General features: G+C 42.2%; 1 protein-coding gene across 1 annotated transcript; it reads right to left on the bottom strand.

Moving 5' to 3' along the window:
• Positions 1 to 8748: 8748 nt before the first annotated feature.
• PTTG1 (pituitary tumor-transforming 1) lies at positions 8749 to 11799 on the bottom strand. The gene is made up of 5 exons (XM_009695689.1): positions 11718 to 11799; positions 11225 to 11403; positions 10212 to 10305; positions 9213 to 9362; positions 8749 to 8828 (listed from the first exon to the last, which is right to left on the bottom strand). The coding sequence occupies exons 1-5, from the start codon at positions 11797 to 11799 to the stop codon at positions 8749 to 8751; spliced, it is 585 nt and encodes a 194-aa protein (XP_009693991.1).
• Between the last annotated feature and the right edge of the window lie 827 nt (positions 11800 to 12626).

A 12626-nucleotide genomic window follows, 5' to 3' on the forward strand; every position in this document is an offset into this window, starting at 1 on the left:
GGCTGCGGACACCCTCATCCTCACCCTCCCGCCTCCCGCGCACCCCCTGGGCTCGGTACGGGAGTGCCGCTTCCTGTCCCCGGCTCCTTTAGCCCCCTTTACCCCCCTCACACCAAGAGCTGTCAGCCATGTCCTTACCCATCTCCTCCTGTCCTTACACAGCACCCACGCTGAAGCCCCTCAGATGCCGTTACCAAGGTCTCCGCATCCTTCCGCGGCCGTCCTGCATGATCATTCACAGCGATAATGCCCTCTCCCACCGGTGAGATATGTTATCCTGAAGTAACCCAAATCATGTCATCAGCCTTTTGTCCTCATCCTTCGAAGTTCCCACCTTGACTTTCCTGTTTTTACTCAGGGTCTGGCTGTGCCATCCGCTGGAGACTTGTTCGAACGGCAACGCAGCAAGGTCAACACCTCGCCAGACAGCAAACGCCCTGCCCTGTGACTCCTGTGTCGATGCACGCATTCATAACATTATAGGAATTATGAACAGTTATCTTTACAATAAGTGCATACAAACATGTCCATATTTAAATTCATATTAGCTTCTATATTCATGGACAAAGACTAGACTTACACAACACTGATTTCATGATCATAACTGCAATGAAAAGGGCCCAGCTTTCCTCACATGCAGCAGTCTGGCAGGAAGGGTCTTTCCTTCAGAAAGGCAGCCTTCTCCTTTGTGCCACCACCGCAAAGGGCTGCCCAAACCGAAAGGATGAGGTCCGTCTCTCCTGCCAGCACGAGGATCTCCCACCCGATGGCTGTGGTGAGGACAGCCCAGTTCTCCCAGTCGTGCCCCCTCAGTTCAGCTGTTCCCCAGGTATGGCAAGGGGCTGCCCATGCCAGCTGCGGCACGGCCCCTTGCTGTTAGCATGTTTACATCCACACATGCTTTCCCACCACACGTACGCTACCAAACCTGGGAATTTCGACTAGTTTTCAACCAGCAGCAGGCAACAGGGGAAAAAGGCGTGAGGAAAATGGCAGCTCCCATCAGTACTGCTTAGCTACACTCGCTCTGCAGACGCTTCACGCAGCAGTTTGGTTTTTGAGACACGCCAGTTTCACTACTTTGTGAAGGAAAGGCCAGGACTAAAGGTAGGATTCCTAAAGCAGTGCTAAAGCAGATTCAGGAGAATTCAAAATGCCACACAAGTGCAACACACCTCACATGTACTGATAACACTGAAGCTGCAGTCCCAGAAGAAACACCCTGGAGCCATGTTGCTGCTGGCGCAGCCCCCCAGCTTCTCCCAGCTCCACACACCATGAGGAAGCCTCCGCCAGGAGCCAGGCTGAGGCATGTGCTGCCCAGCTCACAGCCTCTCCCCCGGAGAGCTGGCAGGGGCCCGGCGCAGGCAGCGCTCTCCTCCATTACTCACAGCTCCTGAGGGACGAGAAGTCCAGACAGCGCAGGCTCCACAGCAAGGGAGAAGAGCCAGAGGGCTGTGGTGGTGTATAAGCCGGGAGGCTCAACAGGTCTAGCGTGAGGCAAAAGGGAGCTTGGATGCATCCACATAAGCTGCAATTATCCCCTCCTGACTGCAGCACTTTTGAAATTCCTGACTGTTTTTACTCAGTGCTCTTTGAAAGTTTTGCTCATGGAAATTTTGTCTGAATTAGGACAGAGCAGAAGATGCAGAATCTGGTCTCCAGGAAACACTGAAGCAGATTCCACAGGGTTGTTGAGCACCCACATTAAGATAGGGTTCAGCTAGGTTGCAGTGCTGTAAACAGCTGGATTTATAGCATGCACCCCAAGGATCATTTTTAAGTATGCTGGTGTTTTACCTCTGGACTGCTGGGCAGAGGAAGTGAGGTCATGTTTACCTTAAAATCTGCCCCAACCATGCTTATTTTCTCTGCAGGACCTTTTCTCAAGTTGGAAATACACTTTTGCCACAAAGAGAGGCTAACTGACAATTCAGCTTCAAAAGACTTTTATCAAGGAGGCTAAGGGTTAATTGTGAAAATGAATCCAAATGCACATACCTGAAGGCAAACCAAATGCCTGAATGTTAAAGGTTCTTTCCCAAATGTTTAAATAGCTCAAAAAACAGCTGTTTGTCAGGGATTTTCTCCAGGAGTTGCCTTCCTGAGGAAATATTCATCCCCAAAGTACCATCGTTGTGAGCTGAAGTGTGAGTGCCATCTAAACAGGGCACTGCTGCCAGAACATACCTCAACAGTATGGCAAGGTAATAAAGGTTTTTCTCAGGTCAGAAATCAGCGTTGGCTGTTTTAAGATCTATGAAGCTTACTGGTTTTGGCTGGGATAGAGTTAATTTTCTTCACAGTAGCTAGTATAGGGCTATGTTTTGGATTTGTGCTGAAAACAGCATAGATAATACAGGGATGTTTTAGCTACTGCTGAGCAGGGCTTGCATAAAGTCAAGGCCCTTTCTGCTTCTCAGACACCCCACCGTTGGGGAACAAGCAAGCAGCTGTCCTGACAACAGTCCTTTTTGGCACCCAACATGGGGCTCAAAGGGTTCAAGGCAACGACAGATTTGACTAGAATGTGCTAGATGAAATTTATAGTTGTTATTGCTGTGCTTGCCACGGGGCTTGCTTACCTTACTGCATATTAGAGTCTACTGCTTGTCAGTGGATGCTTTTTGCTTCTGCTGCTTGTGCTGTACTGCTTATCATCTTACTCTGCTGTGCCTGGGAACATGTTGATAACAGTAATGGCCATGCACCTGGGCTGGCAGGTGGCCAGGGCATCACTGCTGTTTCTGTGCTGCTGTGCTGGACAGGCTAGAACTCCAGTGGGAAATTGAGGCAAAGGGACTATGACCTGTGGATGAGTCCATGCAGGAGCAGGACACCCCGAAGCATCTGTGGCCTTGAAAAGTCCACACCTGAGCAGGTAAATCTCAAAGCATCTGTGGGCATGGTTATGTCTGTGACACAGCAGGTATACCTCTGAAGGGATTGTGTCCCAAGATGGAAAGTCCACAGTGGAAAATGTACACCTGAAAGCATTTGTGGCTGTGGATAAGTCCATGCTGCAACACCTTGAAGCATCAGTGGCTGTGCATGAGGTCATGCTAGAGTACCTCAAAGCATGTGGCCATGCATGAGACCATGACAGAGCAGGTACATCCCTGGAGGGACCGCAGCTATGGGTCAGGCCATGTTGGAGGTTTACTTCAAAGGGACTGCAGCTGTGGGTAAGGCCACACTGGAGCTAGAAGCTGAATTTAAGATACAAGGGAAATGCTGTCACCAAGAAGGATATCTCTCTGCACACATCTCATCTATCGGTCTGCATCATTCTGGCTATTCTTTGACTCTTCAGTGTTCCACTCAAGAAAAGCTTTCCTTCCCCTCTTTCAAGCCCCTTGGTGTATAGCTACACCAATCATTACACCATCCCAAAGGAAGTATCTCTAATTCCACTTTAAGAAACTGAAAAATTATACAAGAAAAAAAGAAGCTTCATCACCAGAACAGTACTTCCAGAACAGTACTTACTTGATCTTAAAAGTCCTCAGCAATTCCTAAGACAAGTTTAGTTCTCCCTTCTTCCAGTCTTCACATGTTCTCCCTATGCACAGTAATCTCAGTTTTGTCCCTCAACTAATAGAAAGGGGAATCACTTCTACTGGAGCCTGCAGCAATTCACTTAAACTGGCTATGTGATTCAGAGGGACTTACAAGATGCTTTTACCCATTGGCTACATATTCTGAGCAGAAGTGCTGCTTGAGCCACTGAAAACCAACATCTGAAGGTCTCCGAATACTCCAGCTTCTATATAGCTTCTGGAAATAATTTGGCTAGCACAAAAAGACCAAACAATACCTAGAGCTAGAAGTATGCCTTCAACTCCATGAACCTCCCTCCAGCTTCATTAACTGGGAGAGATTACCTCACCTGTTAGAAAAGCACAAAACACTCACCCCCAGTAAGTTGTTTGCACACTCCTTTTTCATCCTGGCATTCTACATAGTCTGATTGCAAGAAGATACACATTAGAGCCATTTTATAACTTTTCCCTCTAATTTTGTAGATCATTCAAGCACAACGGGATCACCATGCCTGTAAGTTCTCTGAAACTGGAGTTAGAAGTCATCAATTATGCTTTTCTTACATGCTTCGCAAAGTCCCTTGCAAAAAACATGCACTTGCAGTCAGATCCCAAACAACTAGTTACTAAATATATATTGTGTATATAAACTGTGTATAAATCTCATTATAGACATGTTGATCTGATCAGTGCCTGTGTCTCTTGGAGCACAGAGAATACCACTTTGGGACTAGCTAGAGGGACATTATTGTATTTCTATACAGTACTTCACTAACACTAATAAAACTACAGTGAAACGAAAAGTTACAAGATTCATGGCTTTGCTAACCCTAGAGAGACCAATTGCCTCCAGGCTTCTAATTTCTGTTCTTTAAACAATGAAAGATAAAAATGCCCTTGGCTGATATGCTGTTCCCTGTAGTCACAGGGTAAAGGCACACTGAATTCCTTAGTGCTGACTCTTATCCTCCATTTCACATTAATGAAGCAATGAAACCCATTAGAGATGCCTGCACTGTGCATGATGTACCGAAGGCAAACATCGTCACACCACAGCTGTCAGGCTGCAGGAGTGAGAAGCCGTAATACATGCTGTTACCATGGTGCCACCCGCTGCCAGAACATTACAAATAGGATGAATTATCTGTTGTGCACTGAAGTAATTTTACTCAGCCTGCTAAGAGATTATTTTTGTATGAATCTCCAAGTTCTCCTTACAGAAATGCAGGTAAGGATTTAAAGTGATTCTCACAGCCAGAACACTGTCGAAGAAGATGCTTTACAGGGTGGTAACTAACTAAAAAGGTACCTGCTCTGTGTACTTGGTTACAATCGAGATTTCCCAATCATCGTACACAGTTACACTGGCCTATTAAGGCTCATTCAAACTGAGAGCAAGCCACCAAGCAAGGATTCATTTTCACAGCCATGCATTTAAAATCCAAAATATCTCAGATCCTTGCAGAAAACATAAGCTGATCAAGTAAACCAATACATTACAAGCAGTTGTAAATAGGACTTCTGTTGTGCAGGGTAGTGCTAAGATACCATTTTGAACAGCTGCATCTATTCCTGACAATACCCCAAAAGAAAATAAAACTTTGTAAGTATAAAAAGCTGCATACGTTATCTCAACATTAAAACAGTTAAGGAAGCTGATTTGTCAGTCACCAGCCAAAATCAGTGTTAACGCCTAACTGAAACAGCATGAAGCAGTGCAAAATTCCCAGCAACCAGGCTCCCTGCATCTCAGGAAGCCAGCACTTCAAGGGGTGATACCAGGTAGTTTTGCAGCTCTGAGGCTAAAAGTTTACATTTTCTAAATAGGAGACTGTTTTGGGGACTGATCTCCTCAAGTCACTGCAGGCAGGAAGCTCAGTCCACTGATTGAGTCTCATCACATCTTTGTTCTCATGCAAGTCACAGGAACATGCATTTCCCTTTAACCCCAGGCAGCTGAGTTGAAAAGTACATGAAATTGGGAAAATAAACCAGGTGAAATAAATGGATCATTAGATTAATGTTTACAAATAAAGCTTTGTAAAAGAAAAAATTTGACCTGCAATAACCAGAAATCCCAATGAGAACAAAAAGCCCCAGATGTAGACTACTGTAGGGAACAAAAATATTCCCAGTTTGGTGCTGAGAATTAACATCTAATGAAGTTAGCTCCATTCATCTGCTATAGAAACTTCTTAACTCTGGGTTTTGTCATGGATGTGTCTGAAATTGGACACTAGCATTTATTTATTTTTAATCTTTTAAACCAAGAGGATCATGACCAATGTTTTAAAAAGCTAATCAATCTTTAAACACTAAATGTTAATTAGCTGTAGTGGTAGTATAAAGAAAACTGATTTTCATGTTCTGTTACTGAATACAGATTTATATCCCATACACAAGATTCCTAGCAACACTCCTGTTTTGACTCAGAGATGAGCTACAGAAACATACCTTTCTAGTCTCAACTATTTACAGATAAAGTCTTGAAAACCTTGCTTACTTCTTACTCAGACCTAAATGTGACTGGTTTGTGTTGCTTGCCAACAGCTATGAGAGACAGCATTTGTAGAAAAATCAGATGAAATGCCAAAAAAAGGATCCTACAGGAAGTTCTCTGCACCCAAAATACCCTTTCATAATTTTACAGAAAATAGAAAATTGGGGTGGGTGAAGGAAAGGACACAAAACCTATGACTCTCTAAACTTTGAAAGGATTAATAAAATTATACTAGTGTGAACTCATTTAGTTTATTCTAGCATTACCTTATGTTCTACACTGCAGCAGCATTCGTTCTCATGCAGACTGACCAGCAATATTCCCAAGTCTGACTCACACTGTTTTCTGCACACCCATTCCACTGTCCCAACAAGTAATCTTGAAGCCTAAAAACTTGTTAAAGTTTATCAATACTAAGAAGCCTCTCTGAATCATTTAATCATCACCTTTACAAGCATTATACAAATGCTTGCCTATTTCAGTATGAAATCCTACAACTAGCAAGCATGTTTTAAATGTTTTGATCTGCAGGTGTATATGCACACATGTGGGCATGGCATAAAACACTTATTCCTTGAGGTTCAAATAATAGATCTAGGTGTTTGATCACAGTGAGTATTTTAAATAAACCAGGAAGAATTATTTTTACCATGATAAATTTCCATAACACATACAAAGCACTAGTGTCCCTCCCCAGAGAAGATGTCTATTTGTACATACAAAAAGTTACAACCTACATTTATGTTGATTTAGTGTCATATCATTATGATATTTCATATCACGTTAGCTGGTATTTTCCATACCAATGACTATTTTTACCTGCATAACAAGCAGCCACATGATGGCACTGTGTAACCAGTTTCACTGCCTTAGTTACAGGCATTTTTCTGTAAAACTGGGCTTGGACTGGTTTCTCCCAGCACCTTTGAACTGGTAAACACAAAACGTCAAAGGAAGATGCATTTTGTCACTTTCTTTCATAGTTACTACACCTAACTCCTGTGGCTGGTAGACAATACTCAAACTTCTGTCTCAGCTGAGATGGCCAAGCTATTTCAGAATAAAAACTATTAAAATGCAATTAAAGATCAGGCAAAACCCAAAATTTCTATGCAGAATTTCCTTAACCATATCTTCTTTTTTTGCTGTTTAGTCTGATATTCCTCTGAATTCTTTGAAGTTTCAAACCAAAGACAAGAAACTGAAGATAAAGACCAGTTATTGTATAATTCATTAAAATTTAACATTTTGGCTGATACCCTGGCAAGTTTGAGGAAGAAACTGAATGAATGTCTGTTTTCACTTTCAGATGCCTGATCATTCGGAAACAGCAACAGCAGATTTCTAGTCCTAACAGATCAAGGGTCAGAATTTGCAACAGACAATTCCCAAAAGGCCCACCTACCACCTGACAAGTAAAAATCAGTAAGGAAATAAAACATGTCTAGAGGAAACATCCAAAACCAAGAAACAGTGAAAATGGGTGTTCCCTGCTCTGCTTGTTAATCTTTTCAAGACTAGACATAGCCTTCATTACTTATGCCATCACAGCAGGTCAAATGCATTCCCTTCAGCACCTGCAAGCCAGACACCCTCCTGGAAAACACAAGATCTCCTTCACTGCCTGCATTTTCAGGTTTCCTGGAAACAACAGGACAAAAGGAATATGGTTACACATGTCATTTTCACATGCAGTCAGGTTGCAGCCTTGGTATGCCTCCAAGAAGCAGAACTGTGGGATGCAGCACCGACCGACATCAAGTTAATCCTACTTCTTAGCTAGAGCATTTTCACCTTTTAGTCAACTTGCAATCATTAAAGCATATTTCTTGTTACTTCAGACACTACTGTGAGCGAGCTGAAAAGCTGGTCTTGCCACTGCTTGCAGTTATGTAATTCCTCCTGTTCAGAGCTCAGGTGCATCACTGAAGAACAGAAAGGCCTTCTACCTTAGCAGATGACCAGAACACAGGCACAGCATTGTGATTTCAGCTAAAAGCAGCTCAGGCTGCTGTAATCTGACTAGATCAGAGAACTGCCCAGGAACTATAAAAAGCAGTTTAACTGAAGTGAAGGCTGACCACCTCTACAATTGACTTGTCTTATGTGATGAAGAACTGGAGTTGAAGCCATTACAATGCAAGAGAAAAGATTATTGAACCTATGTGCTTATAATTTGAAGGATAGTGTTCCACCAGCCTTTCTGCACAGAGGACAGATAGTACCCAGCAATGAGAGCCACAATGCTGTGACCATTACAAGTAGTCTACCACTGCATAAGAATCCAACATATACCATCTTAGACAACCACAGTGAGGAACAAACAAGTTCAAGAAAGGAAAATTGCCAGAAGAATACTAGTTCCAGTACTTAATTTACACCAGATCACATACTAGTTTTTATCCATTAAACATGCAAGGTTTAAGTTATGTAAACAGTGAGGTCAGAAGGGCCTCAAACTATCACGACCACACAGTCTAATCAGCAGGTACTAACTCCTGGATATGTTTTACAACAGTGTATCAGCCTTGCTTATACTCTGCTTTAACTGCTTGTCAGATGCCTCCTTTTCAAAGCTCTATTTTACTACCTACATCTTGGGTCTACTGAAAATAGAGAAGTCCAGTATTATACAGGTTAGATTAGACTTTATTAAAATACAGAACTACACAAAACTTGAACTCAATAAAGGTTTCAGAATACGCATTAAAGGTCATAATTCAGAGGTGGCATGTCAATGATCTCATCCAGGGTAGCAAGGAAGTCAGTGGTTGATTGTAGCAAGTCTGAAAGTTAGAAATAGAATGAATGACTTTCTCATGAAACCCAGAATTTATAGTCTCTAAGAAAGCTAGCTCCCAGCAGATTAGCCTAAGCCTCATGAATGACTAAGGGAAATACTGTTTGATTGCATAAGCCAATTCCACCCAGCTGATCAGTTAGCTATGCACTGCAAAAGACTGCTCAACATCACTTTGAGACCACTACCTGTACTAGTAGGGTTGACCAGTTATTCAGCTTGACTATAGACCAAAAGCTGTCTGATATTAGTGTGCAATTCTGGTAGTTAGGACAGCAATGGCAGTTCACTACTGCAGCCATCTAGTTTCCCTCCCAAACCACTAAGGAGCACTGTATGTACTGAAAAATCATGCTAAGTTTCCACTTACTGGACTCCCATGAAATCTCTTCAGTCTTTACAGGTGAAGGAACCATGTTTACACATCTGTCATACGTTCTTTCAAATATCATGAGGGGAACACCACACAGGTTGATATTGCTTACTTTGTGCTCTTCAGGAAGATCAAAACTCTCAAAGTCTGTTTGAGAAAGACACACTGTAGTTTAGTAACAGTGTACAGTAGCAGTAGCCTGGGAAGCTGCAAATTCTCCTAGATTAAATAAAGTGGGAGCAGGTCCAAACCAACACAATCCAACAGTTCCCTCTGATGAGGTATTTATTTGCAGTGACACCTTAGTTGTCCATAAAATCCCATACACTAACACTCAAAAGACTAGACTGCATAACTGCTAATGTAAAGCAGGAGCTTTTAGCAATTTCTTTCTAATCACTGCACTAAGTCAACTTCATCAAGCACAGCATATGTTTCACCAACACTGAAGGAGTCTTCAGTACAGTAGTTCTGCATGCTCACTTCCACATGAACTGAACTGTTTAAGAACACACTTTGAAGGACAGAGAGCACAGCCCACTGCAGATATTCTAAGAACAGCTTTAGAAGTTTCATCTTCAACTATTATATCCTATATCAATAGGAATCTCTTCAGTTACAAATTACCATCTTGGCATACACTATTAAGAGAAGTCTGCTCTTCAGTACTGCTTAATATTCCTCCCAATACTTGTCTACTAGTTGACATTTAATGAATTAAGAGGCTATAGTACAGTTATTTGGAACTAGTTTCCTGACATAATAATGGACTTGGACTACTACATATCTGGAGCACAGCTACTTCAGTCAGAAATATTTAAAGAATGAGATGGTATTTCAGAAGTAGCAAGCACCCTTATGTTTAAGAAAGGACACCAACGAAATGCAATGCTAGTTTGCTTGCCACAATAGCAAATAGCAAAATAGACAAAGTCTTACAGTGTCACTCACAAAAGCCTGATTGTTCATTTTAATAATTACATCAATAGTTCTTACCTCGAGGATCAAAAGGAAACATATTTTCTATTTCTGGCCAGTCTTCTTCAGCCACTGCATCGCAGCTTTCTAATCCAGCAGTTTTTTCAGTAATCTTAAAAAGAGAAAGTCACATTATTTGAGCTACTGTAATTTCCCATTGTAATACCTTTGTAGTGGCTTTCCTGTGTTACATAGGTCTACAGACAAGAATGCCTGCCATACACACCTCAGTTATGCCTAAGTTCTAATATCTTCAACACAAATAAGCTGGAGATGGGCAAATGCTTCAGTCGAATTTATGTAGTACAGTACTATATACCATGGCAACAAATCACTGTACTAGAACATTTAGGCTCATGATATTGAACTCCCAATACTCAACATGTGAACAAGACATTAACTCGGACTATTTTCTCTAGAGCCACTTCTTTGCCATTAGGTACCCCTGAACTGTTGTACTCCTTGTGCCTATGTAGGTATACTGATTTTGGCTAGGATAAAGTTATATTTCTTCCTAGTAGCTCATAGGATGCCATGTTTTGGATTCTTGATGAAAACAGTGTTGATAACACACAGCTGTTTTGCTGAACACTGCTTACACAGCATCAAGGTCTTTTCTTCTTCTCACAACCCCACCAGCAAGTAGGCTGGGGGTGCACAAGTTGTTGGGAAGGGGCACAGCCAAGACAGCTGATCCTAGCTGACCAAAGGGATATTCCACACCATATGGTATCACGCTAAGCAATGAAAACTGGTGGCAAAGTTTGCCAGGGCTGCCATCGCTCATGGACTGGCAAGGCATCAGTCAGCTGGTGGAAAGAAATTGGTTTTGTTTTCCTTTGAGATTTAACTATTAAATTGTCTTTATCTCAACCCCTGAATTTTCTTTTACCCTCCCAATTCTCTCCCCTATCCCACTGAAGGGGGAGTAAGCAAGCAGCTGTGTGGTGCTTAGCTGCCTGCCGGGATTAAGCCACAACAGTAGGTAAACTACACACTTTTCTGCCCCCTTAAGAGTGTGTTGTACTCACTTTGTTTGCAGTGCAAGGCTGATTTTTCTGTCTAATCTTTTCCAACTTGCTCATGACTCCTTCAGTTCTATTCACATTTCCAAGAGCCTTTCTGACAGACTGAGATGTGGCTGGAGATGTACTGATTGTTTTTTTAGGAAGTGGAGTGTTAACCTGTGTTCTTTCAGATAAGACTTTTGCTGGAGAGTGGTGGGAGGAAAAAAGCAAACTTTAGCACCATATCAACCCTAAAGCTTGCCTCAGTAAGTGCATGAGCTGGAAAACTAGTCATAAAAATCAGTGTTCACCATTTATAACTCAGGAGCATAAGCCTTATCTATGACAAAAAGCACAGAGTTATTCTCATTTTTATAGTAATGGTTGAGCTTAGCAGAATTGGTTAGATAATTAGATATAAGAATAGAAAACTATTACTGTTCAAAACAGTGAATAACAAAACATGATTTATGCACTTCACTTGATCCCCTGCTGGCTTAAGGCCACATATACGCACAAGATCCTGAAGGGCGTCTTAGCTGATTCTTAGTAGCACCAACTTCACCATTCTCCTTGTCAATGAGGATTAGTGTTGCCATCTTCAGGTTGATGAGACCACTCTGGAAAGCCCATACAAGAAAAAAAGGAAATAATTCTTGTAATTTCTTCCATCACAGCACACTTTTTAAACAAAAAGACAACATAGCTGCCATGTTCTGGTCCCTAGAGGAGGGGGAACAAACCCTACTTCACACTATTTCATAGTAGTTTAGCTACAGACCCTTATGTTTGAAGGGATTATTAGTGCACATGGCAGGCTCATAGTCCCAAAGGAGCCTGAATGAGTTTGGGAAAGCAGCAAGGTCTCACTAGCAATCCTATGCAGAAAGCTCTAATACATTTGGTTTGCTTTGTCACTTCTTTGTAGTGTTTAACTGTTTCCTCAGTACAAAAAAGTACATCTCCTAGCTTAACAACCCAGTCCTTAACTCAATTTGTAGCACTTCAACAGCCAAGAGTAATGCCAGTTATTTTACTAGCAGAGACATCTTTTCACCATATAAAGAAGCCATTAGAGGACACCCTATACAAATAGATTACTTCACTACTGTTTTTCAGTCCTACCTGAAACAACAGATCAGAGCACCTCCTTGCACTGTTAAGAACAGCCAGGCAGCTCCCACCTGGAGCTTACCACTGCCATTGCATTGGTGTGCAAGTGAATCCTCATTCAAGAGAGATCTGCAGGAAAACTGCTTTCAAGTGGTATAGCTTAAAGTCAAAAGCTTAAGCACAAAGTCAAAGCAAGACTTACATTCATAGACCTCAGCACTTCCCTTCTTTAAACCATCTTCTGGTCACTGCTCCAGAAGCCCTCTCCTCCTGCACTCAGGGAAGACCCCAGCTCCAACCAGCCACCCTCCCA

The sequence above is a fragment of the Cariama cristata genome, unplaced genomic scaffold, assembly GCF_000690535.1.
Source record: "Cariama cristata isolate BGI_N322 unplaced genomic scaffold, ASM69053v1 scaffold20022, whole genome shotgun sequence".
Lineage (NCBI taxonomy): Eukaryota > Metazoa > Chordata > Aves > Cariamiformes > Cariamidae > Cariama > Cariama cristata.